At 43.0% G+C, this 24,980-nt stretch overlaps 1 protein-coding gene across 4 annotated transcripts in view; it reads right to left on the bottom strand.

Annotated features, from left to right (window-relative positions):
- The window catches only part of LOC126356279 (F-box/LRR-repeat protein 2), a 706,156-nt gene that overhangs the window by 324,855 nt on the left and 356,321 nt on the right, over positions 1-24,980 (bottom strand). Inside the window, exon 1 of one of the 4 annotated variants that reach the window (XM_050007150.1) lies at positions 23,539-23,739. The exons of the other annotated variants lie outside the window; for them this stretch is intronic. Within the exon in view, the coding sequence (XP_049863107.1) occupies positions 23,539-23,634 (96 nt within the window). The 5' untranslated portion in view covers positions 23,635-23,739. Of the gene's footprint in view, positions 1-23,538; positions 23,740-24,980 lie in introns of those variants that run through there. 4 annotated transcript variants of the gene reach the window in all.

The raw sequence follows: 24,980 nt of genomic DNA on the forward strand, positions 1-24,980 counted from the left end.
CCATCCGCTCAATACAATCTGAAAAGAGACTCGTCCGACCATGCAGCATGTTAGCACTCATCAAGAGACTAGTGTCTGTGTTGACGGGCCAAGGCGAGGCGTAAAACTTTGTCGTGCAGCCATCAAGGATACACGAGTGGCCACTCGGCTCCGAAAGCCCATATCGATGATGTTTCGTTGAATGGTTCGCACGCTGACATTTGTTAATGACCCAGCATTTAAATCTGCAGCAATTTGCGAAAGGGTTGCATTTTTGTCACGTTGAGCGATTCTCTTCAGTCGTCGTTGGTCCTATTCTTAAAGGACCTTTTTCCAGCCGCAGTGATATCTGAGATATGATGTTTTACCGGATTCCTGATATTCGCGGTACATTCGTGAAACGGTCGTACGGTAAAATCCCCACTTCATCGCTACCTCGGAAATACTGTGTCCCATCGCTCATGCGCCGACCGTAACACCAAGTTCAAACTCACTTACATCTTGGTAACCTGCCATTGTACCAGCAGTAACCGATCTAACTACTGCACCAGACTCTTGTCGCCTTATATAGGCGTTGCCGGCCGCAGCGCCGTATTCTGCCTGTTTCTACATCTACATCTACATCCACACTCCGCAAGCCACCTGACGGTGTGTGGCGGAGGGTACCCCGAGTACCTCTATCGGTTCTCCCTTCTATTCCAGTCTCGTATTGTTCGTGGAAAGAAGGATTGTCGGTATGCTTCTGTGTGGGCTCTAATCTCTCTGATTTTATCCTCATGGTCTCTTCACGAGATATACGTAGGAGGGAGCAATATACTGCTTGACTCTTCGGTGAAGGTATGTTCTCGAAACTTTAACAAAAGCCCTTACCGAGCTACTGAGCGTCTCTCCTGCAGAGTCTTCCACTGGAGTTCATCTATCACCTCCGTAACGCTTTCGCGATTACTAAATGATCCTGTAACGAAGCGCGCTGCTCTCCATTGGATCTTCTCTATCTCTTCTATCAATCCTATCTGGTACGGATCCCACACTGGTGAGCAGTATTCAAGCAGTGGGCGAACAAGTGTACTGTAACCTACTTCCTTTGTTTTCGGATTGCATTTCCTTAGGATTCTTCCAATAAATCTCAGTCTGGCATCTGCTTTACCGACGATCAACTTTATATGATCATTCCATTTTAAATCACTCCTAATACGTACTCCCTGAAAATTTATGGAATTAACTGCTTCCAGTTGCTGACCTGCTATTTTGTAGCTAAATGATAAGGGATCTATCTTTCTATGTATTCGCAGCACATTACACATGTCTACATTGAGATTTAATTGCCATTCCCTGCACCATGCGTCAATTCGCTGCAGATCCTCCTGCATTTCAGTACAATTTTCCATTGTTACAACCTCTCGATACACCACAGCATCATCTGCAAAAAGCCTCAGTGAACTTCCGATGACATCCACCAGGTCATTTATGTATATTGTGAATAGCAACGGTCCTATGACACTCCCCTACGGCACACCTGAAATCACTCTTACTTCGGAAGACTTCTCTCCATTGAGAATGACATGCTGCGTTCTGTTATCTAGGAACTCTTCAATCCAATCACACAATTGGTCTGATAGTCCATATGCTCTTACTTTGTTCATTAAACGACTGTGGGGAACTGTATCGAACGCCTTGCGGAAGTAAAGAAACACGGCATCTACCTGTGAACCCGTGTCTATGGCCCTCTGAGTCTCGTGGACGAATAGCGAGAGCTGGGTTTCACACGACCGTCTTTTTCGAAACCCATGCTGATTCCTACAGAGTAGATTTCTACTCTCCAGAAAAGTCATTATACTCGAACATAATACGTGTTCCAAAATTCTACAACTGATCGACGTTAGAGATATAGGTCTATAGTTCTGCACATCTGTTCGAAGTCCCTTCTTGAAAACGGGAATGACCTGTGCCCTTTTCCAATCCTTTGGAACGCTACGCTCTTCTAGAGACCTACTGTACACCGCTGCAAGAAGGGGGGCAAGTTTCTCCGCGTACTCTGTGTAAAATCGAACTGGTATCCCATCAGGTCCAGCAGCCTTTCCTCTTTTGAGCGATTTTAATTGTTTCTCTATCCCTCTGTCGTCTGTTTCGAGTTCTACCATTTTGTCATCTGTGCGACAATCTAGAGAAGGAACTACAGAGTAGTCTTCCTCTGTGAAACAGCTTTGGAAAAAGACATTTAGTATTTCGGCCTTTAATTTCTCATCCTCTGTTTCAATACCATTTTGGTCACAGAGTGTCTGGACATTTTGTTTTGATCCACCTACCGCTTTGACATAAGACCAAAATTTCGTAGGATTTTCTGCCAATTCAGTACATATAACTTTTACTTTCGGATTCATTGAACGCCTCTCGCATAGCCCTCCTCACACTACATTTCGCTTCTCGTAATTTTTGTTTGTCTGCAAAACTTTGGCTATGTTTATGTTTGCTATGAAGTTCCCTTTGCTTCCGCAGCAGTTTTCTAACTCGGTTGTTGTTCCACGGTGGCTCTTTTCCATCTCTTACGATCCTGCTTGGCACATACTCATCTAATGCATATTGTACGATGGTTTTGAACTTTGTCCACTGATCCTCAACACTATTTGTACTTGAGACAAAACTTTTGTGTTGAGCCGTCAGATACTCTGTAATCTGCTTTTTGTCACTTTTGCTAAACAGAAAAATCTTCCTACCTTTTTTAATATTTCAATTTACGGCTGAAATCATTGATGCAGTAACCGCTTTATGATCGCTGATTCCCTGTTCTGCATTAACTGTTTCAAATAGTTCGGGTCTGTTTGTCACCAGAAGGTCTAATATGTTATCGCCACGTGTCGGTTCTCTGTTTAACTGCTCAAGGTAGTTTTCAGATAAAGCACTTAAAAAATTTCACTGGATTCTTTGTCCCTCCCACCCGTTATGAACGTTTGAGTCTCCCAGTCTATATCCGGCAAATTAAAGTCTCCAACCGGAACTATAACATGGTGGGGAAACCTACTCGAAATATTTTCCAAATTATTCTTCAGGTGCTCAGCCACATCAGCTGCTGAGCCCAGGGGCCTATAAAGACATCCAATTACCATGTCTGAGCCTGCTTTAACCGTGACCTTCACCCAAATCATTTCACATTTCGGATCTCCGTCAATTTCCTTCGATACTATTGCACTTCTTATCGCTATAAACACGCCTCCCCCTTCACTGTCCAGCCTGTCTCTGAGGTATACATTCCAATCTGAGTTTAGGATTTCATTACTGTTTACGTCTGGTTTCAGCCAACTTTCTGTCCCTAGTAGTATATGGGCGTTGTGACCGTTTATTAATGAGAGCAGTTCTGGAACCTTTCTATTGACGCTCCTGCAGTTTACTATTAGCACATTAATATTGTTATTCCCTGTTGCATTTTGCCTACTCCTACCTTGCCGCGCCTCAGGAGACGTCTTGTCGGGCCTAGGGAGGGAATCCTCTAACCTAAAAAACCCCCATGTGCACTCCACACCTACTCCGCTACCCTTGTAGCCGCTTCTGGCGTGTAGTGCACGCCTAACCTATTCAGGGGGACCCTACATTTCTCCACCCGATAGCGGAGGTCGAGAAATTTGCACCCCAGCTCTCCGCAGAATCGTCTGAGCCTCTGGTTTAAGCCTTCCACTCGGCTCCAAACCAGAGGACCGCGATCGGTTCTCGGAACGATACTACAAATAGTTAGCTCTGATTCCACCCCGCGAGCGAGGCTTTCCACCTTCACCAACTCCGCCAACCGCCTGTACGAACTGAGGATGACCTCTGAACCCAGACGGCAGGAGTCATTGGTGTCGACATGAGCAACAATTTGCATTCGGGTGCACCCAGTGCTCTCTATCGCCGCCGGTAGGGCCTCCTCCACATCTCGGAAGAGACCCTCCGCAAGCAGACAGAGTGAACACTGGCCTTCTTTCCCGACCTTTCCGCTATTTCCCTAAGGGGCTCCATCACCCGCCTAACGTTGGAGCTCCCAATAACTAATAAACCCCTCCTCCCGTGTGCCTGCTCGGACCTTGCTGAAGGAGCAGCCACATGTCCACTCACAGGCAGAGCGGGCGACGCCACACGGCCAGCCTCCACATTTACCCTCCGCCTCGTGCGCCGCGAACGCCGCTGAACCCGCCACTCCCCTTGGGGAGAGGGAGGCCCAACCGCGCCCGCTACCCGCGATGATGTCTCGACATCAGGGACAGTGGGTGAAGCATGTAACATCTGGGGTGTACCTTGCGACGCACCAGACTCCCCACTGCCGCTACACTCCGAGGCAGCAGCCAGAAGACGGCTGACCGCGGCCATCAACACGCTCAGCTGTTCGCGAAGAGTGGCCAGCTCCTCCTGCGTCCGTACACAGCAGTCACACATGCTATCCATCCTAAGAAATCAATTTACTGAAGAGAGTTAATCAACTTTTAACTAGACTGCTAATTCACTAAAGGCGGCTGATTATTGACTAAACTGTGATTACTGGCCACTTCTTGTAGAAAACAATGAAAATAGCACTACCTGTCTCTGACTTGTATTGAAAACAAACACTAGCACTACTGGCATCTCTCTGTGTTTGAATAGGCATGCCGGCCGCTGTGGCCGAGCCATTCTAGGCGCTTTAGTTTGGAACCGCGCTGCTGCTGCGGTCACAGGTTCGAATCCTGCCTAGGGCATGGATGTGTGTGATGTCCTTAGGTTAGTTAGCTTTACGTAGTTCTAAGTCCAGGGGACTGATGACTTCAGATGTTAAGTCCCATAGCGATTAGAGCCATTTGAACCATTTTTTTTAATACACATGCTTATACCAATTTCTTCATCGCTTCAGTGTATTTTTGGACATACAGGTAATATTGGCAGTTTCATTGACCATCTACGGATTGCTTTAACACAACACAAGTGGCTGTCATTGGGGAAAGTTGAAAATTTGTGCCAGATCGGAATTCGAAGTCGGGTCTTCTGCTTGCCAGGAATCTGAGCTCCCCTCTTGGCCATCCGTACTCAGCGCCCCTGCTCATTAGCCTTAACACTCATGGCTTCTCTCCAATTCCCATAAGAGTTGATACATGTGTGTGTGTGTGTGTGTGTGTGTGTGTGTGTGGTATCTGTTCTTTTGGCTATGTCTGGTGTGGCGAATGGACAGGGGCTCTACATTAGCAGTGTGTGTGGTATAAGTTGACAACTGGGGTCTGACAGGAGGCGCGCTGGGGTAGTGCATGTGGTTGTGGTGACCACTGTGTCCGGATAGCATAGTGGTAAACGCAGCTGCCTAGTAAACAGGAGACTCTTGTTTAAATCACGGTCCAGCACAAATTTTCACTTGCCCCATTGATATAAATCAATGCCCACTGGCAGTTAATGTCTTCTGTGACTTTGTGCCTTAATTCATACTGGGTGCAGGATCAAAATGGTGACCGTTCTTTCGAACTCCTCTGAAAGACCAGACACCACATATACACAAGTGGCTGTGTCTGGAGTTGTATTGTGACTGGGAAACTTGAACTACTGAATGAATGGTGCCAAATTGTATTCAGCAATGAATTGTGGTTCTGCATTACCATGGATGACCATCATGAGTGTGTATGGCAGCGACCTGTAGACAGGTGCCACTCTTCAAGTGTCTTAAAGAGGTACAGCAGTTTCACTCCCAGCATCATGTGAGGAGCCGTCGGGTATGGCTTGTAGGTGGCGACTGGTAGCCAGTGATGGTGAAAGATTGCAGGGCACTCTCACTTCTGATTTGGTGTAGGGAATGCGGTCTACGGCGATTTGACTTCATACACTGTGATGAAATGGTGGGCAGCAGTTTATGGTCTTGTTTGCATGCTCTAGGGAATGAAATACGGTAAGCTTTACCTGCGTTCAAAGGAACAGGGTGCCACCTTAAACGACTGCAGTAAAAGCATGGCGTTGGTTGGACGACAAAGGGCGTTTTTTCTGGAGCATGGTGAGGAGACATTTCCAGACGGGCCGTGCCACGGTCGCATTGTGCAGAAACACATTAAGCTTTGGCGCCAGACGTCCAGGTATACGGCCTAGCGCCGAAAAGTCGCCAACTGGACATTGTAGGCCTTGTTAGTGGTTGGTTGGTTGGTTTGGGGAAGGAGACCAGACAGCGTGGTCATCGGTCTCATCGGATTAGGGAAGGATGGGGAAGGAAGTCGGCCGTGCCCTTTCAGAGGAACTATACCGGCATTTGCCTGGAGTAATTTAGGGAAATCACAGAAAACCTAAATCAGGATGGCCGGACGCGGGATTGAACCGTCGTCCTTCCGAATGCGAGTCCAGTGTCCAACCACTGCGCCACCTCGCTCGGTCCTTGTTAGCGAGCAAGCCGCCAAAAGAAATGTAAACGTTCTCCAAATATCCGGGGGACAGGAAAACTGGCGTGCAGACTCTGTTTCAAAACATATTTTGTCAATGCGAGTTTATGGCCGTTCTTTGCAAACTTTGAAATGGACACAACAGAGGAGATAACAAGCTGTTTATGGAAGACTGTGCTTCCACCCTGTACTGTGTTAGCAAAAGACATGGCAAACGTGTTGGAAAGAGACGGTGAAGCTGGATTTTTTTCCATTTTCTGCCAATTAACTTTAAAGTCTCTGATTGGTCAAATCGGTTTGCAGTGCAAAGACCATTCATTGAGCTTAGAATGCCGGGCTCCAGCTTGTGATAGGCTTGTGTGAAAATGGGGGAAGTCAAAAAAGAGAAATGTGCTTTTGGAACCGAGCTGACGAGGAAACGGGGAGAAAGGGTGATTGGCACTCTTGTACAAGTCTCTTGTACTGGCACTTCACATTTGACATATTCCGACACACACAGTCGTGGCACAGAGTCAAATTGGTTTGCCAGACCAGCAAACGGGTCCACCTGCGCACTGAAATAGGTGGGGGTTTCAGAGGCTCTTAGGGAAGTACCTGCATTCTGAATTAACCGAACGCGAGACCGTGTACTTGCATTTTTCGGGAACGCGCATTTAATAACAGATTTCCGCCATCCATGACTTCAGTCGCTGAACGCATCTTAGCGTGCCGCCTTTACCAGTAGGAGGGTAATGTATTCACTGCTGAGACGTAGGGCTATAATATCTATTTCTCAGCACCCTGTTCCTTCGAACCATATTTTTACTTTTTTTTGTATGGTAGAATATAGATGCTTGGTGGTGGCGTAGTTTGGTGCCATAACCTGGATTCACATGTTTGAAGTGAGATTGAGCGAGTAGTGTTATGGTTAGTGTCGTGTGTCGATCCCCAGCAGAACACTTTGTCCACCATAGATCCCATTTTAGTAAGGCTTTTGTTAAATAATTTTTTTTGTGTGATGATTGTTTAATAATTTTGTTGTCTTGTCCTGTTTAAGATCAATAAGACTACAACTTCTCCCTGAGTTCTGATTAACAGTTCCTTCGCATTTTTATGGCAGTCTAGATCAGAAACATAAGGAGTAGCTTTTACTTCATTAACAGTAATCTTCCTTCAATGGAACTCAAGACGCCGGAACGTTACAACACAGACAGCTTGTGTCCTCATGTGTTACGTCTCATGTGATCGTATAACGTTGCCATGTTTCAACAGGGAAATGTCGCCCACACTTGGCACGTGTCTGTGTGAATGATCTGCCTGCTACTGAGGTACTCCTGCGGTCAGGGAGCGTTTGTGGGACCAGTTCGGACATCATCTCTGTCCCAGCACCAGTATCCACAACATCGAGGACTTCTTACCAGCGTTGCTGGTCGGCTTGCCTCGACAGAGGATACAACGCCTTTTTCAAAACGTTCAAACGTGTGTTAATTTCTATGGGACCAAATTGCTCAGGTCATCGCTCTCTTAGACTTACGCACTATTTAAATTAACTTATGCTAAGAACAACACACAAACCCATGCCCGAGGGAGGGCTCGAACCTCCGTGGGAGTAGCCGCGCAATCTGTCACATATCGCCTCAAACCGCGCGATCAATCCGCGCGGCAACGGCGTTTTGATCCCCTTGCCGACCTAAGTAGTGCAAGGATTCAAGCCAGAGAGGACACAACGTCATACAGATACGTGGGCTCATATTGCCAAGTTCGTCGTAAACCGGACTCGATATTTTAATCACTGACATATCACGATATACTCCCTCAGTCTGTGAAGTTTCATTCTCAGTTCGGGAAATCCTAATATGCGAATCATTTACCCCAGTCAAAGATAAATCTGACCCAGGATTAGAACATAAATTAATTGAATGTATAAAACGAAAGGGCCTAGATGCGAGCAAGGATTGCGACTTATGCTGTGGCGGAAAATCCGTCGTGAGTGGAGGAAAAAAAGCAAGTCACCAAATTTAGTCGTTAAAAGCGCTGTAGAGGCTAATCAAAGAACGTTTCCGTATTTCTAAACAGCGGACTACACCCACAAAATTTTTGTCTACCTTATGTTACGATGATCGGATCTAAAAACTTCCATGAGTACTTTCAATATAATGCAAACGGCACAAAACGCAAATACCTCCATTAATTCAGATCTAAAGGAGACAAGAACGCGTGTAAATATGACAGCACGGTACTAGGATTGAGAATACGAACTGCACTGGCACGAAGACGATAAAGATTGTCCACTTTTTTTAATGTAGGCCTACATCAGAAGAAACAATAGTTTCAAACAGCTTTTGATTCCTTTATTCCGTTAACTCTCAAATTTTTTAAGACTTCTATGATATAAAGGCTAATTTTCCTTCCTGACAGGCAGTGCTTAATACACGAAGAAATATTATAAAACGCATTATCTCTGTTTCACAAAAGCCAATGTCCCGAATGACTGACTCACTAAATCATCACTACCCATTCCAAATCGGTAAGGACAGAAACTTGAAACTTGGAAAGCGTGTTTATCTTATATTGTAGGCGTCGTTTCGTAAGGTATATTTCGAAATTCCACTATTAAGAGGATGAAATAGGCGATGAAACTTTTTTTTTAAATATGTTGCTATTAAGGCAATTTTGAAGCTAGAACAACTGGTATTTGGTTTCGTAGTGAGAAATACAAAAAATCGTGTTTTAGCACTTTTGAAAATTCCCTAATGGAGTAAAATAATGGGTGACGGTTTTTCTTGAAGATAAATCATTATTAAAGAAACAATTAAATTTTTTAAATGTTACATCAGTAAAAACTGGTATTTGACTTCACGATTAAAAATATAAAAATATGTGTTTAAAGGTTTTTGGAAATTCAACCATTAATGGTGTGAAGTAAGGATGAAATTTTTTTACGAAATTACTTCGTTATCAAAGCACTTTCAAAGACAAATCTATGAAAATTCGTATTTGGTTTCTCTCTTAGAAATAAAAAAAAAATGTGTTTCACTGCTTTTGGAAATTCAGACCCTAAGGGAGTCAAATAGGGAATGAAACATGTATTTCAAGACGCCATGATGGAGACGAAGTAAAAACTTTGAGGTTCGCCGATGACATTGTAATTCTGTCAGAGACGGCAAAGGACTTGGAAGAGCAGTTGAACGGAATGGACAGTGTCTTGAAAGGAGGATATAAGATGAACATTAACAAAAGCAAAACGAGGATAATGGAATGTAGTCAAATTAAATCGGGTGATGCTGAGGGAATTAGATTAGGAAATGAGACACTTAAAGTAGTAAAGGAGTTTTGCTATTTAGGAAGTAAAATAACTGATGATGGTCGAAGTAGAGAGGATATAAAATGTAGACTGGCAATGGCAAGGAAGGCGTTTCTGAAGAAGAGAAATTTGTTAACATCGAATATAGATTTATGTATCAGGAAGTCGTTTCTGAAAGTATTTGTTTGGAGTGTAGCCATGTATGGAAGTGAAACATGGACGATAACTAGTTTGGACAAGAAGAGAATAGAAGCTTTCGAAATGTGGTGCTACAGAAGAATACTGAAGATAAGGTGGATAGATCACGTAACTAATGAGGAGGTATTGAATAGGATTGGGGAGAAGAGAAGTTTGTGGCACAACTTGACTAGAAGAAGGGATCGGTTGGTAGGACATGTTTTGAGGCATCAAGGGATCACAAATTTAGCATTGGAGGGCAGCGTGGAGGGTAAAAATCGTAGAGGGAGACCGAGAGATGAGTACACTAAGCAGATTCAGAAGGATGTAGGTTGCAGTAGGTACTGGGAGATGAAGCAGCTTGCACAGGATAGAGTAGCATGGAGAGCTGCATCAAACCAGTCTCAGGACTGAAGACAACAACAACAACAACAATGATGATACCCTCGACTTGGGCACTGTGTGTACGAGCGATTACAGAAGCGTACTTGGCACGGAAATTTCGTAGATGTATGAATATTTTGTAGCATTACCAGTTCCCGTGTAGTTAAAGATTTAAACAATTACGGCTTCTCCAGCACAAACTGCTTCAGATAAGCTGTAATAAACAGTCTGCATAACTGGTTTCACAAAATAGAATTATTTTGCATACAACTGACTGCCATGTCGAAGATCGCCGTATTTATTACACAAGTATGTCTCTGTGAATGTACTTTCTGCTTTCGCGGAAAGATGCAATCGGTCTAACGCCTACGTTTCGGGTGCTACGAACTGGCAGAATGTACACGTCTGTTGAGACTTACCTTCTAACAGCTATCGCTGCTGCGTGCTGTTGCTGCATTTCACTGTTTTCTTAAGAGTTTTGTGACTGGGGTCGGACATTCGTGTTGCTCGCTGATCGTCTCCTGTCAGACTGTCGCTAAGTAACGGCGTCGGCTGCTGCAGGGGTCAACACATTGTTGAGAAATCCGTCCTGTCGCGATTTGTGTACTCTTATCTTAGAGGATGTGAGGAAAATGATCAGCCTATAATTAAGGAAACTATGTAGCGGTAACAGTACGGCAGGTGGAACAATACCGCAGGGTCCCTGAGGACAAGAGGGCCACGGTGCACGAAGAAAAGAAAGGAAAAACCAAAGAAACAGGAAAATAGGAAAATCATCCGCCAAGTGAAATCTTTAGCTATGTTAAAGTAATGAAAGATGGTTCTGGGAATTTTTGAGAGACAAAGATCTGTAAATTAATTTCCTGCTTTATACAGGCCCGGGAGTGAGACTGGTCTATGGTAGCTGGGCCACGTGCTCTGGGCATCGATCCCGTGAGGGCGTAGTTCTGTGATGAGCAAAAACAATGAAGGATAAAGCAAAATGAGAAGTGGAAAGGCGAAGTAAGAGAAGGAAGAACAAGAAATGATGATAGCAGTAGCAGTAGCAGTGGTAGAGTAAGAAGAAGAGGGAGACGAAGTTTGTGAAGGCATTGCTAATTATGCATATAAAATTTTTTTTCGTGATTTTCTTTGGACTTCTATTCTTTTTCTTTTGTTAATATGGGCATTTCTAATTGTGATTATGTAAAATTCTACTGTGGTTTTTAAATGTAAAGATGTAATTGTGATTATTTCGTCTGCCAATGGGTAAATATGTTTCTTGCTTTGTACCTGTGGTTAAGTTTCTAAAGTTCTCTTTTGGAATACTATTTATTGTGAATAATGCAGTCAATAACATTTATAAAGGCTTATGTAATTTACGATAACGATATAACATCTATAGACAGGGGACAGCGATAGCGATATCGAGAGTTGAAAGGTTGTTGCGCAGTAGAGGGGATGGTGGATGGTGTGTCTGTGAAGCGTGCGCGGGAAAAATAGTACTGTGTTCCATGAAAAGCAGTGATACCGAACTATCAGATTGTTAATACTCTTTACCACTTCGGTATGTAATGCCATCGCCCGCGAACTTTAAGAGCAAATAAAACGGACTGTGAAAGTGCCGCTAACATTACTTTGTTGTGACCGACACGAACTGTGCCTTTATTCGAACGAACTTTGCTGGTATTGGTTTTGGGTGGTGGAGCTGTTGTATATCACATTCTATCAAGCCATGAAAGTGAAGACTAATTAACTGTGCAATATAAATGGCTTTCAGGGAAGTTGTCGAAGTTTGAAATGCGATAACAGAGTGGACATTGTTTACGGTGTGCTTCACATACATGAACAATTCTATAAACTGTGTATTTGTGGCTAAGACTATATGAATGTGACGAACCGTGTAATTATGGACGATAGAGTCACGGACAATGCAAAAAAGCGTAAAAACGAGCGATGTCTACGTCATGTACTTTGAAAGAGAGGACATGTCAACAACTTTCGTGTACTGGCGTCTTGTGGTTTGTTAATCACCACAGGGTTAATGATACAGCTGTGCCGGAACTTTATTTGCGTTTCGCCGGAGAAGATTAACCAGCGGAACTGCCTGTATCCTGCTCTGATCATCGTAACCCGCCGACATCGTGCTGCCTAACGCAACGCTTCGTATGCAACAAAAAGTTAAGGAATTTCGCTGAACGCTATCCCCTGACCTAGAAACTTTCTTTTTCTATTAAAAGTGTAAGAATTACAGACTCTGTTTAATTAAATTCTTTGTTTAGTTTGTTTGCTTTCTGCTAACGAAAATAAAATTACAATCAGTGAATTAAAAGTTGCCTAGTAGTCATTGTTGAAACACCAGTAAATATAAACTTCTTCCTCTCATCAGGACTAATTCCAGTTGCATGTCAAAATTATTGTAGTTATTTTATGTAGTTTTATGTATTGTTATGAGACTAGATATATGGCAGTAACTGATAAGAGTATTTTGTCGCGAAATATGGCTTCGCGCGAAAATTACGGCGACTGCCATAATTGCTTGCGTTCTGACAAATAATGTAAAAGCTGCTATTCCCGTATTGGTGCTTTTTCTGACGTGAGCGGGAATTATAAATGTCAGCTGTCAAATCACGTAGTGACTCTTTACATAGTAATAAAAGTTTTTTGATATTGTATTGCTACGAGTCGTAGTATTAAGAGACACTGGTTATATTCAAAAGTGGGTAGATTTATGGTGAAAACCCCCAGTGTTCTTGCGATTGTTGACAGTACTGTGTGTGATTCACGAAATTTTGTCACTTTTTCTAATTCCTTTGAAGTTTCAGAAAATATATATACAATTTTGTCGGTTCAGGTTAATTTCAGAGCAGTTTCTCATGAATATTAGTTTTCAGTTCATAAACAAAGTGGGATCGTGACCAATTGAGAAGTATAACAAAGAGTGTCGTTTTCCAACTAGAATTTTGGATGACTTCAGAGTTCAGATTTTGATAATTATTTTTCCTGTGGGTTGAGGTCATCACAAGTGGAAGACTATAACGTGGGAAGGGAAGACAGATTATGAAGGGAATCAAGAAGAGAACAATAGTCCCGCCAAGAACGTCTTTTCACTGATATGGACACACTTATTTCTCGTTCTCAGTAACTAGATGGAGCCATTCTCATTATGCTATGAGCTCCAACGCAACGAAAGTATAAAGACCTTATTTTCTGTTGTTCTTTTGTTTGTTATGGCTTAGAACAGGTCATCAACGAAAAAAGTATGCCGATATTGTTGCAAACAATGCGAATTTTGACTTTGTGCTACACCTATTTTGCACTGTCATACAGACGAAATATGTGACTGGCTTGAGTATCCTTTGTAGGAGGAAGTAGCATGTTATCTTGGATGGAGAGTTATCCATAGATGTAGAAGTAACTTCGGGTGTACTCCAGGAAAACGTGACAGGTCTCTTGCAGTATCTTGCGAACAATATTAATAGTAACCTCAGACTTTTCGCACATGATGAAGTTATCTACTATAACGACGTTACACAAATATTCAGTCAGATCTTGATAAGGTTTTAAAGTGGTTTAATGATTGTAGGGTTGCTTTAAATATCCAAAAATGTAAAGTTGTGCACTACACAAAAAGACGTACTACGCTATTAAGATATTATCACTACATGACAGTTGGAATCTGTATCCTATAAATACTTAGTAGGTACATAATGTGGAACGATCACTCAGGCTCTGTCGTTGGTAAAGCAGGGAGCAGACTTCCGTTTTTAGGTAGAATGTTAGGGAAATGCAATCAGTGTACAAAAGAGACTCATTACATAACACTCGTAAGACCCATCGTAGAATACTGCTCAAGTCTGTGGCACCCATATCAAATGGAACTGGGAGGGATATTGAACGTATACAGAGAAGGGCAGCTCGAATGGTCACAGTTTTGTTAGACTAGCAGGAAAATGTCACTGAGACGTTGAACGAACTGAATTTGCGCACTCTCGAAGATAGACAGAAAGTACCCCGAGAAAGTCCACGAAAACAGTTTCAAGAACCGCCTTTACATGGTGACTCTAGGAATATACTTCAACCGCCTACGTATAGGGATCATGAGGATAAGACTAGATTAATTACAGCATGCAAAGAGCCATTTAAACAATCATTTTTCCCGCGCCTCGTACGCAAACGGAAAGGGGAAAAGCTCCAATAGCCCATACAGCAGGACGTACCCTCCGCCATGCACTTCACGGTGGTTCGCAGAGTATAGATGTAGATCCAGATGTAGATACAAAATACAGTTATTCAAATTTGTACCTCTGACTTCCTTGTAAAGTCGCGTTGATTTCAATAAACGAACAGTCGGTTTAAATGGTTCTGAGGATTTATCAGAAACAGGAAGTGAATTGTTGGAAGTATGACATGAGTGGAAGGTGACAAAGTCAAAATTTGTCCTGGGCCTCAGTCACCCTAGTTACGCCTCTGTTGCAGCCCTGAATAATTCGTAAATTCCGAGTGTTTCTGCAACTGCTGCTGCGCTTTGTGTTATTGGTTGGTTTTTGCCGCCTTCCATAAACCGCGGCAGGAATCAAGGCCGAGTGCGGCAGCCGCTCTTAATTTACCCATCTTTGTTCGCGAATAAAAGCGCCGCGGATGCCGCGGCTATGTCTGTGTGCCAACTGTGTCCCTCCTTCCCGCCTGGCAACCAACAGCGCCACCTGCGCCGCCAATACACTGCTCGCGCTCTTCAACATCACATATCTTAAGGAATGTGCACGTGCTTTGCACTCGACTCGCATACTGTACTCCGATGATCATCTGTCCGGCCTTTCCAAATACTGTCGAGTAATTAACACTCTCCATCACACTCGAGTGCTACAGCGAGGCATAAACGCCATCTGGATAAACATAATGAATTAAATTTTTTATTAAACATTAATGTACAACATGAATTCGAGTGACAAAATTTAGGAAGTTGTTCTTTGTTAGCTGACCATAGTGACCGAGCGATTCTAGACGCTACAGTCTGGAAGGCCGGCCAGTGAGGCCGAGCGGTTCTAGGCGCTTCAGTTTGGAACCGTACTACCGCTACGGTCGCAGGTTCGAATCCTGCCTCGGGCATGGATGTGTGTGATGTCCTTAGGTTAGTTAGGTTAAAGTAGTTCTAAGTTCTAGGGGACTGATGACCTCAGATGTTGAGTCCCATAGTGCTCAGAGCCATTTGAACCTTTTTCTTTTTTTCACGACAGTAAAATATCGACGGTATGCGGCGTATCTCTTATTTGGAAACAAACTTTTCCCATTCGCTACGCTATTAGCTGAACCATCCAGATATCCGCAAGCATTGGCACATCGACCCGGGATTCGGAGAGGCGCGTCAGTCGCCAACTGAATCTGTCCAGTAGAGTGTTGTAAAACTACCGGAGGCTACCGTAGACTATGCAATCGGCCTGCAACGGAGATTGGTTACATTTCACTCGTGAGACTCACCCTAAATATTAGTCAAGCCTGTGGCATCCGCATCAAATGGAACTGGGAGGGATATTGAACGTAACAGTAGATTACGGTAGTTTTTCTAGTAGCCTTGGTCAATTACGTTAGGAACTGCGTTACTCGTACATAAGGTGTGTTGCATACCTATCGGGCGTTACCTCATTTCGATCTCTTAGTTTGCATGTGCAATCAGTGTCTTACTAGATTCCCCTTGCTACCAGATGCGGTGGCCCGTCTAGAAACTGAGGGAGGATAAATAGAGGACTGCAAAACCGTGGAAAATTTTTGTTCTACGTTGTTGTCTTCCTGTCTCATACTTAAAAATAAACACTATTAATAGGAAAGCCAGCGGGCTTGCCGTAGTAGTAACTCCGGTTCCCGACAGATCACCGAAGTTAAGCGCTCTCAGGCTTGGCTAGCACTTGGTTGGATCACTGCCCAGGCCTGCAGCCCTTGTGAGGTCAGTGGAGAACCTACTTGATTCAGAAGTAGAGGCACCGTTGGCGAAAACTGATAACGGCTGAGAGAACGGTGTACTATCCACGTGTCCATCCGTGTCAACGTTTGGTGATGCCTAAGGACTGAGGATGTCACGGCGGCCGGTCGGTACCATTGAGCCTTCAAGGTCTGTTCGGATGGTGTTTGTTTATTATTAACAGCAAAACTGAAATTGTTAATGTTAAAATGACGTTTTATTCGGAAAGTGTTGATTTTTTATGAGAAATAAAGCGATGTTTTAGTAGAAATGAGAAAAAAATAATAGATTTATTATACAGCGCTAGGAAACGCAATTTCCTCAACTAAAAAAAAGATGAAACTGAGAGAACACCACAAAACAGAAGCACATCACATCAAAAATCGCTTCTGTACTCTATGGAGCAACTTTTGTTCTTATCAGTAATAACAGGAAACTCTTGCCTTTGATTATGATGAAGAGTGCTCTACTAAGCACAAAATTACAATAATAATTATATACATTTTTTATGTCTGCGCATGCAAACTGTACTTGAAACGAAAGCAATTGCTTCGGTTACATAAAAGCACAGAGTTTACCAGAGCAACTAATTTTTATTACTCATAAGCTGCAATAAATATTCTGTACGGATATATAGTACGTAATAGACTAACACTGAACGACGTGTGGTTATAATTACGTCCAAAACAAACAAGAAAACGAAAAAAACAAATTGATTCGTAGGCTCCCAGTTGCTCTCACACATTCATTTATTTCTTTGCATACCAATGCTATCAATACTTCCTATAATCCTAAAATTTCTACAACATTTATGCAGCATACCGAAACTACAGAACCGTAGTTTGGGTAGAGCGTTACTCTGATCCAACGGATCAAAGACGAGGGTCGATGTGCCGGAGTGCCAGTGAGCCTACATAGGGTTTTAGGCAGTTCCCCACATCCGACTAAGTGAATACTGCGCTGATATCCACGTCCCGTTTTAGTTACACGATTCGCAAAAATTTCATTCACACGGATAACACTAGACGAAGACAGATGCAGTACACAGATTCTGTCCTTGGAGGCAGAGGGGTGGTGACAGGAATGTCTACCCTCTATGACTAACAGCAGATTAATATGTCGACACCGTGAAGGCTGGCAGTAAGAAAGAAGCTGCTGACAACAGAAAGGCCCAGTTTACTCTTCTCCCTCAAACATGCAGTGAGGGTTGCTCGGTTCTTCCCCGGCAGTGTTAGTTTCACGATACCATTGATACATAAGTCTTATGGAACGGTTTAATGACATTGAGTTGACCGATTCGTGTCTCGTGTACCAGTTCAGTGAATGAAACGGAGCCGGCCTGTGTGGCCGAGCAGCTCTAGGCGCTTCAGTTCGGAACCACGTTGTTGCTACGGTCGCAGGTTTGAATCCTGCCTCGGGCATGGATGTGTGTGTTGTCCTTAGGTTAGTTAGGTTTAAGTAGTTTTAAGTTCTAGGGGACTGATGACCTCAGACGTTGAGTCCCATAGTGCTCAGAGCCATTTGAACCATTTTTGAATGCAACTGAATACCAGCATAACAACTCTATGTTGATTTGTTCCTACGGGGACGACAACAGCATCGCAGTGCCTTTGCATATGTCCATATGCATCTATTCATTGTTTAGTGCTGCACGATTGCCTGATTGCATAATTTATTACAAGCTGCTTCACATAAAGAAAGGTAACTGAGGTAACAAATCGAATAAACCATCATCACATTACTTCTCTGAAACGAACGATTGAATACCGTGGAGCTCTCATACCAAAACACTTTCGTCTGAAAATATACCTGACCAACCTCTGAAATTTTGTCGTTGGATGTCCAGTTCACCCAGTATTTTCCTACATGTTTACATGTAGGAATGTACACTACTCTATATTAATTTCAAAATTAAAAACGATGTTCTTTCTTCTACTAAGTCAAGTAATGCGTTGTTTCCCATATTGTCAAGTTGTAGGTAATTAATAAATTAATTGTAACTCCCAAGATGTCATGAAACAGATTTTAAAATACTGTAAGGTTGTAGAATGAAGACCTTCATGACCGGATGACATAGTTGCTGGTAATATTTTTGGGGTGTAAGCATCAGGATAATTTTAATAGGAAAGAGGAGGCAATGAAACTTAGCGACATATGTACAGTAGCTCTGCAGAATCGCTAGACAATTTTATCTTTGACAAGACGACAATCGATAGTTAATTTTTATCTTTCACAAGGATTATCCCTGCTCATCACGTGTTCCTTCGACCACGCCCCCTTTCCTACAGTGTATATATATATATATATATATATATATATATATATATATATATATATATATATCGCTTTCGGAGGTCCGACCGGTCAGTCGGCAAGACTCAGTGGAGGAGCGCCTCTGAGGATGTCCAGTGCACTGGACGAAACGTCAGGAACAGAAGAGTTTCTTGGACCACGACCTCACATCCCAAAAGGTTTACCAGCAGCTACTGTAAGGTTGCTTACGGACATTCACTTTTTTTCATTTCTAAAGTTCCTTATTGTCTCTTGTCATGACGTGTTTCGGGATTATCCCATCATTTAATGACAATAGACTACATTTTTAGAACACGACTTTGACATACCAGGCGTGTATCGTCAACTGAAGCTTAAGCTTCATCAGTTAAAAACATAATACCGACAAGAAACCTAACTGGCCTAACGCTAGATTTCATTGCGCCTAGCTGGGCAAAATAGGCCACTAGTTGAAATAGTGCAAACCTAGCCTTAAACTTGTTGGATTGGCATTACCCGAAAAGCGTATTGACACGAATCAATACGGAAAAACAAGTGAATATTCATGAGCAACCTTGGAGCATTTTTGAAATCTATTCCATAGTTACTGTGACAGTGGTTGCATTTCTCTTAAAGGACTTTGAGTCCAATTAAATCTCATGATATCTACGTTGAGAGAGCCATCTGGTTATTCTAATGCTACTCATAATCAAAAGCTTCCCGTCGCCATGAAAGTTATAGGAGACGGCATATCGGTTGAAATGGGATTAACCTGCGGCGAGAGATGACATTTTTGAAGAAACTGTCCTAAAGAAAAGCATAATTTACGAAGTCCTTGAGAGCCTTCCCAATAGAAGTCAGAGCTGTGGAAACAGTAAAGACAATTATTTTATGGCGTGAAATCAGCCAATTCTTGGAAAGAGAAGCCAACACACTGGTGCTTCACGACGGTGTTGTTGTCTACATCATTTCTTAAAAAAAAACACGTGCAACTAACGTATACAACAACAAATATAATGTAAACATGAATAGCCGCTGAAGATGAACGTATCGGTTCAAAACCGCTAACGACGGCATTTGTGCAAGTAAACAGCATTTTAACAGTGGCTGATTGTCGTTTTCTTCCCTACAAGAATCAGCTTGTAGAAACTTTCTTCTTGTTACTTAGAACCAGGTAGATTCCTTGCTGTGGTACTTCGAATTTCCTCATAAACTATTTATTTCCTAATTTGCCAAATCATTTTTTTCCGGTGTTGCAGTAAACGGCATCAGAATACATTCTTCCATTTTTTGGACGTAAATCAGCCATGTACAGTGGCACATGGGTAGACAATAACAAATACAAATGTATTTGTTGTTGCCATTTCAGATGAATAGGACGATTGTGCACTTATAATTGCTACCGATATGTTTTTATTGCGTGTTTAATGTGGATGAAAGTATTCAATGCTTTGTGTTTCAATATTCGTGTCAAATGAAGTGTTTTAAGTGATTCTCGTACCAGATGATATCTTACAACCGAAATCCGTAGACTAATAAAAACCAGTTAATGCAGTACAGTGACATGAGTTTTTTGAAATATATATCAATTGCAGAAAATTGTCTGAGAAAAAGCTATAAAATTTCATTTTAGTTATAGCTTTAGGATACTTATTCTGGTTATGGATAGGTACTTAACTCAAGTTTGTGATACATGAAAAGGATTTTTCAGTAAAATATTTTTCATTAAAATATTATAAACGAGAACATAATTGTTGTAGAGGTAAATATCTCAATTGTTTATCCATTTTTTCGAGTGCCGATGGAAGGAATATTTAACCGTTTGTTTTCAACAAAGAACTAGAATAACCATGTCAAAAATATAATAAAATTTTCTACGTTAATATCAGTATTTATTGTATTTTTCATTAAAAGACTCCAAAAAGGCTACAATAGTTTGCTTAAACATGAAAAGGGCTATTCCAAGAAAGTAAAGGACTAAAATCGATTTTATTATACTTAAGAAAAGCTAGCCGTAATAATAAACTATCCAAGTCTGAGGACGATATGCCAAACACGTGGCTCAGCAGCTACATGTAAACGGCAAATTCTGACGTGTAGCGTGCTAAAGAAGTATACAGGTTGAGTGCAAAAGAAATTTTCACTTTCAGAAATTTTAAGAAACGAAACGGTACAACTTATTCGCTTCAAACGTTGAGCTGTTAATAGAATATCTCTGGAACTTATTTTTTTATGTATGGGCACAGTTCGTTTGTAGGAAGTTGCCGCCGCCAGAGAGTGCTAGCGCAGAAAGTGGCAAGTACACCACGACAGAAGCACTGGTGTGTCCTTCAGGATTTCGGAAAAGGGTGCTCGTTGTGCCTGATGCTCACGACTTGATCAGCTTATTGATTTTGTGGGCTTTACTGGGATGCTGCTATAACGTACGAGCCATAAAGGGAGACTCTGCTGTGTGGCTCCTACTGAACGTGTATGCTAAATAGGGCACTGTTCCAATTATCTGAATTTTTTAAAAGTGTTAAGTTCTATTGTGCTCCCCTACTATCTTGTTAACGAAGGGTGCGAGTGAAATTTGAACTCATTTAGAAGGGGACTTTATCGAAAACTGTATTTTTCAAATAAATGTCTTCTAACTAGGATAATATTTCAAACTTGAAACCGTGGTGGTTCACATAGATGCGCAATTAGCTTGTAAAGGGCTGGCGGACCCATTTTTACAGAAACGACAAAATTACTGGTTGTTTCTAAGACATGTGTTCATCACTTTTTTACTCAGCAGCAGACGACTATCGATATCTCGCGATAGTCGCCACACAACTATCTTTGAGACAATAGCAGTAATACGTATGGTGTCTATGAAAAAATATCTCCGTCAAGGCTCACTAAGGCTTTAGGCCCCTAAAAGAAATGTGCTCCAGAGGTCGATAGTATCTTTGGTTTGATGTAAGAGTTGGATGAAGTCAGACTGCAGACAACAGACGGATTCAAGTATCTTTGTCGCTCCTGCGTGATGGATGACAGACGGACGACCGATAACAGCACCACTAAAGAGGAGTTGTTAAACAGTTTTGTGAAATTGTTTCACCAAAGTAGTCGATGTAGGTATTCCGGAATTAGAATCGAGAACAACTACCAACAGGAGTGTCTTCGCAGTATATATCCTCGGTGTAGCGCAGCAGATTAAAGCACTTAATAAAGGCAAGTAGGTCGGCGACGATAAAATATTTTCACCTTCAGAGAGAAACTTAGTGATTGAGATTTAGTGAAAAGATCTCGACGCAACGAAATACCGTCTTTCTCTTAATCCTGTCAGGTTATGCTGATACGATAGGCCCATACTTGCAATCATATACAACCGCTCACTTGAAAGATCCGTACCTAAAGGCTGGGCAGCTGCAAAGGTCACACCGATACCCAAAAAGGAAATAGGAGTAATCTGCTGAATTATAGACCCATATCACTAATGTAGATTTGAAGTAGCATTTTGAAACATACACTGTGAACGAACAATATACATTATCTCGGAGGTAACAATCTATTGACACACAGTCAGCATGGCTTCAGAAAATATCATTCTTGTCAAACAAGTAGCTCTTTATCCGTTCGAATTAATGAGTGCTATCGACAGCGGGATTGATTCCATACATCTAGATTTCCAGAAGGCTTTTGACACCGTACTGCTTTAATTGTGTGCCTGGATCCGAGATTTCCTCTCAGAAAGGCCACAGTACGTAGTAACTGACGGACAATCATCGAGAGAAACAGAAGTGACATCCGGCATTCCCTCTGCTCTTTCTACATTACATGAACGATTTAGGAGATAATCTCACTAGCGCCCTTAGATCGTTTGCAGATGATGCTGTCATTTACCGCGTAGTAAAGTCATCAGAAGATCAAAACCAATAGGAAAATGACTTAGACTCGATATCTGAATCTGCGAAAAGTGGCAATTGTGTCTCAGTAAGGAAGAATGTGAGGTCATCCAGATGAGAACGAGAAGAAATCGGTTAAATTTCGATTACACGGCAAAGCGCACAAATTTAAAGGCTGTGAATTCGACTAAATAGCTAGGAATAACAACTGTGAGCAACTTAAGTTGGAACAATCACATAGCTAATGTTGCGGGGAAGGTGAGACAAAGAGTGTGTTTTATAGCCAGAACAGTTAGAAGATGTAACAAATTCACTAAAGAGACTGCCTACACTGTGTTTATCTATCATCTGCTAGAGTTATGGCGTTCTCTATAGGATCCTTACCAGGTAGGACTGACAGAAAATATTGAAAAAGTTCAATGCAGGGCAGCTGGTTTTGTATTATCGCGAAATAGGGGAGAGAGTGTCACGGATATGATGAGGGACTTCAGATGGCAATGATTAGGACAAAGGCGTTTTTCGTTGCGGCGAGATCTTTTCGCGAAATTTCAATCACTAACTGTCTCCTCTGAATACGAAAATATTTTACCGTCGCCAAATGGTTCAAATGGCTCTGAGCACTATGCGACTTAACTTCTGAGTTCATCTGTCGCCTAGGACTTAGTACGAATTAAACCTAACTAACGTAAGGACATCATACACATCCATGACCCAGGCAGGATTCGAACATGCGACCGTAGCGGTCGCTCGGTTCCAGACTGTGGCGCCCAGAACCGCATGGCCACTCCGGCCTGCTGTCGTCGCCAATTAACATGTGGAGAAGTTATTATCACGATATAATAAGAAAAAGTTCGTACAGAAAGATTTAAGAGTCCCTTTTTGCCACGCTCTGTTAGAGAGTGGAACGGTTGGGAAATAATCTGAAGGTGGTTCGAGGAACCCTCTGATTAGTCCCTCGAGTGTGAATTGTAGAGTAGTCATGTAGATGTAGATGTTGTTCCAGAAATGTCACTTGATATTACTCAGATGGTATTAAGCACAACTTCGTGATATACAGCAACTTGAGCGTTTGACTCGAGTGATCCAGTCTCGATGGAAGTGGTGGCCGCAGTCAGCCACAGAGGCTCCAGCTGGCGTCAGGTCGTGAGTAATGGCCCCAGTACGGGGTGTGCGTGGCTTCCGCCGCGGCGCGTCCAATGCGCCGTTGAGGGAGGGAGGCCTTTCCCGGGGTCATGCGGGGCCGAGGTGAGGTGAGGTGTGGGGTGCAGCAGGGGCAGCGGCGAGCCGTACCGTCTTGGCGGCCCGGCGCACGCTGCCGCCGTCGTCGCGCGCCAGGCTGTCGGCGGTGGCGCCGATGTTGACGGAGAGCGTCCCCCACGAGTCCATGCTGGCAGGCGGGCGGCGCGCGGGCTACTGGCCGCCGGCTGCGGCTGCGGCTGCGGCTATTGTCGGAGGGTTCGCCTCGCTCCGCCCGGCTCGAGTCCCCTCCCTGGCCGCCACGCGCTGCGACGCCTGCCCGACGCCGCCGCGACGCCATTATGTTGTGTCCCCCAATGGCCAGACCCCTACCTCCCCCTCCCCATGTAAGCAGCGACGTGTCAGTCATCCTACAATGGGGGCCATGGGAGGAAGGGCATCAAATAACGGAAAATTACTTACCATTAAACCGCATCCCCTATTTTTTAGAGAATCGAACTGCTACGTGTAAAGCATCATATCTCACAATCTATGCCCCATTAAGTGATATATTTTTACAGGTACATTCAGTGATAGACGCAGTTATTGTCTGCAAAAACGTGTCACGATTAGACTCAGTAAAAAAAAAAAAAACCGCTACTGGCCATTAAAATAGCTACACGAAGAAGAAATGCAGATGATAAATGGGTAGATTCCAGAATGACACTTTCACTTTGCAGCGGTGTGTGCGCTGACATGAAACTTCCTGGCAGATTAAAACAGTGTGCGGGACGAGACTCGAACTCGGGACCTTTGCCGTTCGGTCCGGCACACAGTTTTAATCTGCCAGGAAGTTTCATATCAGCGCACACTCCGCTGCAGAGTGAAAATCTCATTCTGGAAACATACCCCAGGCTGTGGTTAACCCACGTCTCCGCAATATCCTTCTTTAAGGAGTTCTAGTTCTGCATCACTTCATATGATGGCTAATGTAGACAGGGACCGAAGGATGACCGGGATAAGTCATCACCCCAGCATCTGCTGGACAGGGCACCCTCTTGCCCTGGAAATGAGAAATCATTTCCAAAGGCGGAAGAACCAGCTGATGGTCAACGGCATAGGATGTGGAAGGCAACGGGAAACCACCACATTAAAGAACTACGGTTATCCCAAGCATCAGCAGTAAACCATGTCATGAAGATAGACATGGTACGTTATGCAGATGATATTGCTATAGTCACGGAGACAGAAGAAGATCTAGAGGAAGTCCTCAGAACAACGGAAAAAATTCTATACAATCAGTATGGAATGAGAATAAACAAGAAAAAGACTAAAGTGATGGTATGCAGTACAGCAGCAGAATATGAACCTCCGAGAATTAGAATTGGAAGAGAGGAGCTGGAAGTGATACAGGAATTTACTTACCTGGGAAGCAAAATCACAAGGGATGGTAGAAGCCGGAAAGAAATTGCGACCAGAATACAAAAGGCCAAAATTGCATTTAATCGGAGAAGGAACTTACTCACCAGCAACAACATCAGTCTGAAAATAAGGAA

The sequence above is a fragment of the Schistocerca gregaria genome, chromosome 3, assembly GCF_023897955.1.
Source record: "Schistocerca gregaria isolate iqSchGreg1 chromosome 3, iqSchGreg1.2, whole genome shotgun sequence".
Taxonomy (NCBI): Eukaryota; Metazoa; Arthropoda; class Insecta; order Orthoptera; family Acrididae; genus Schistocerca; species Schistocerca gregaria.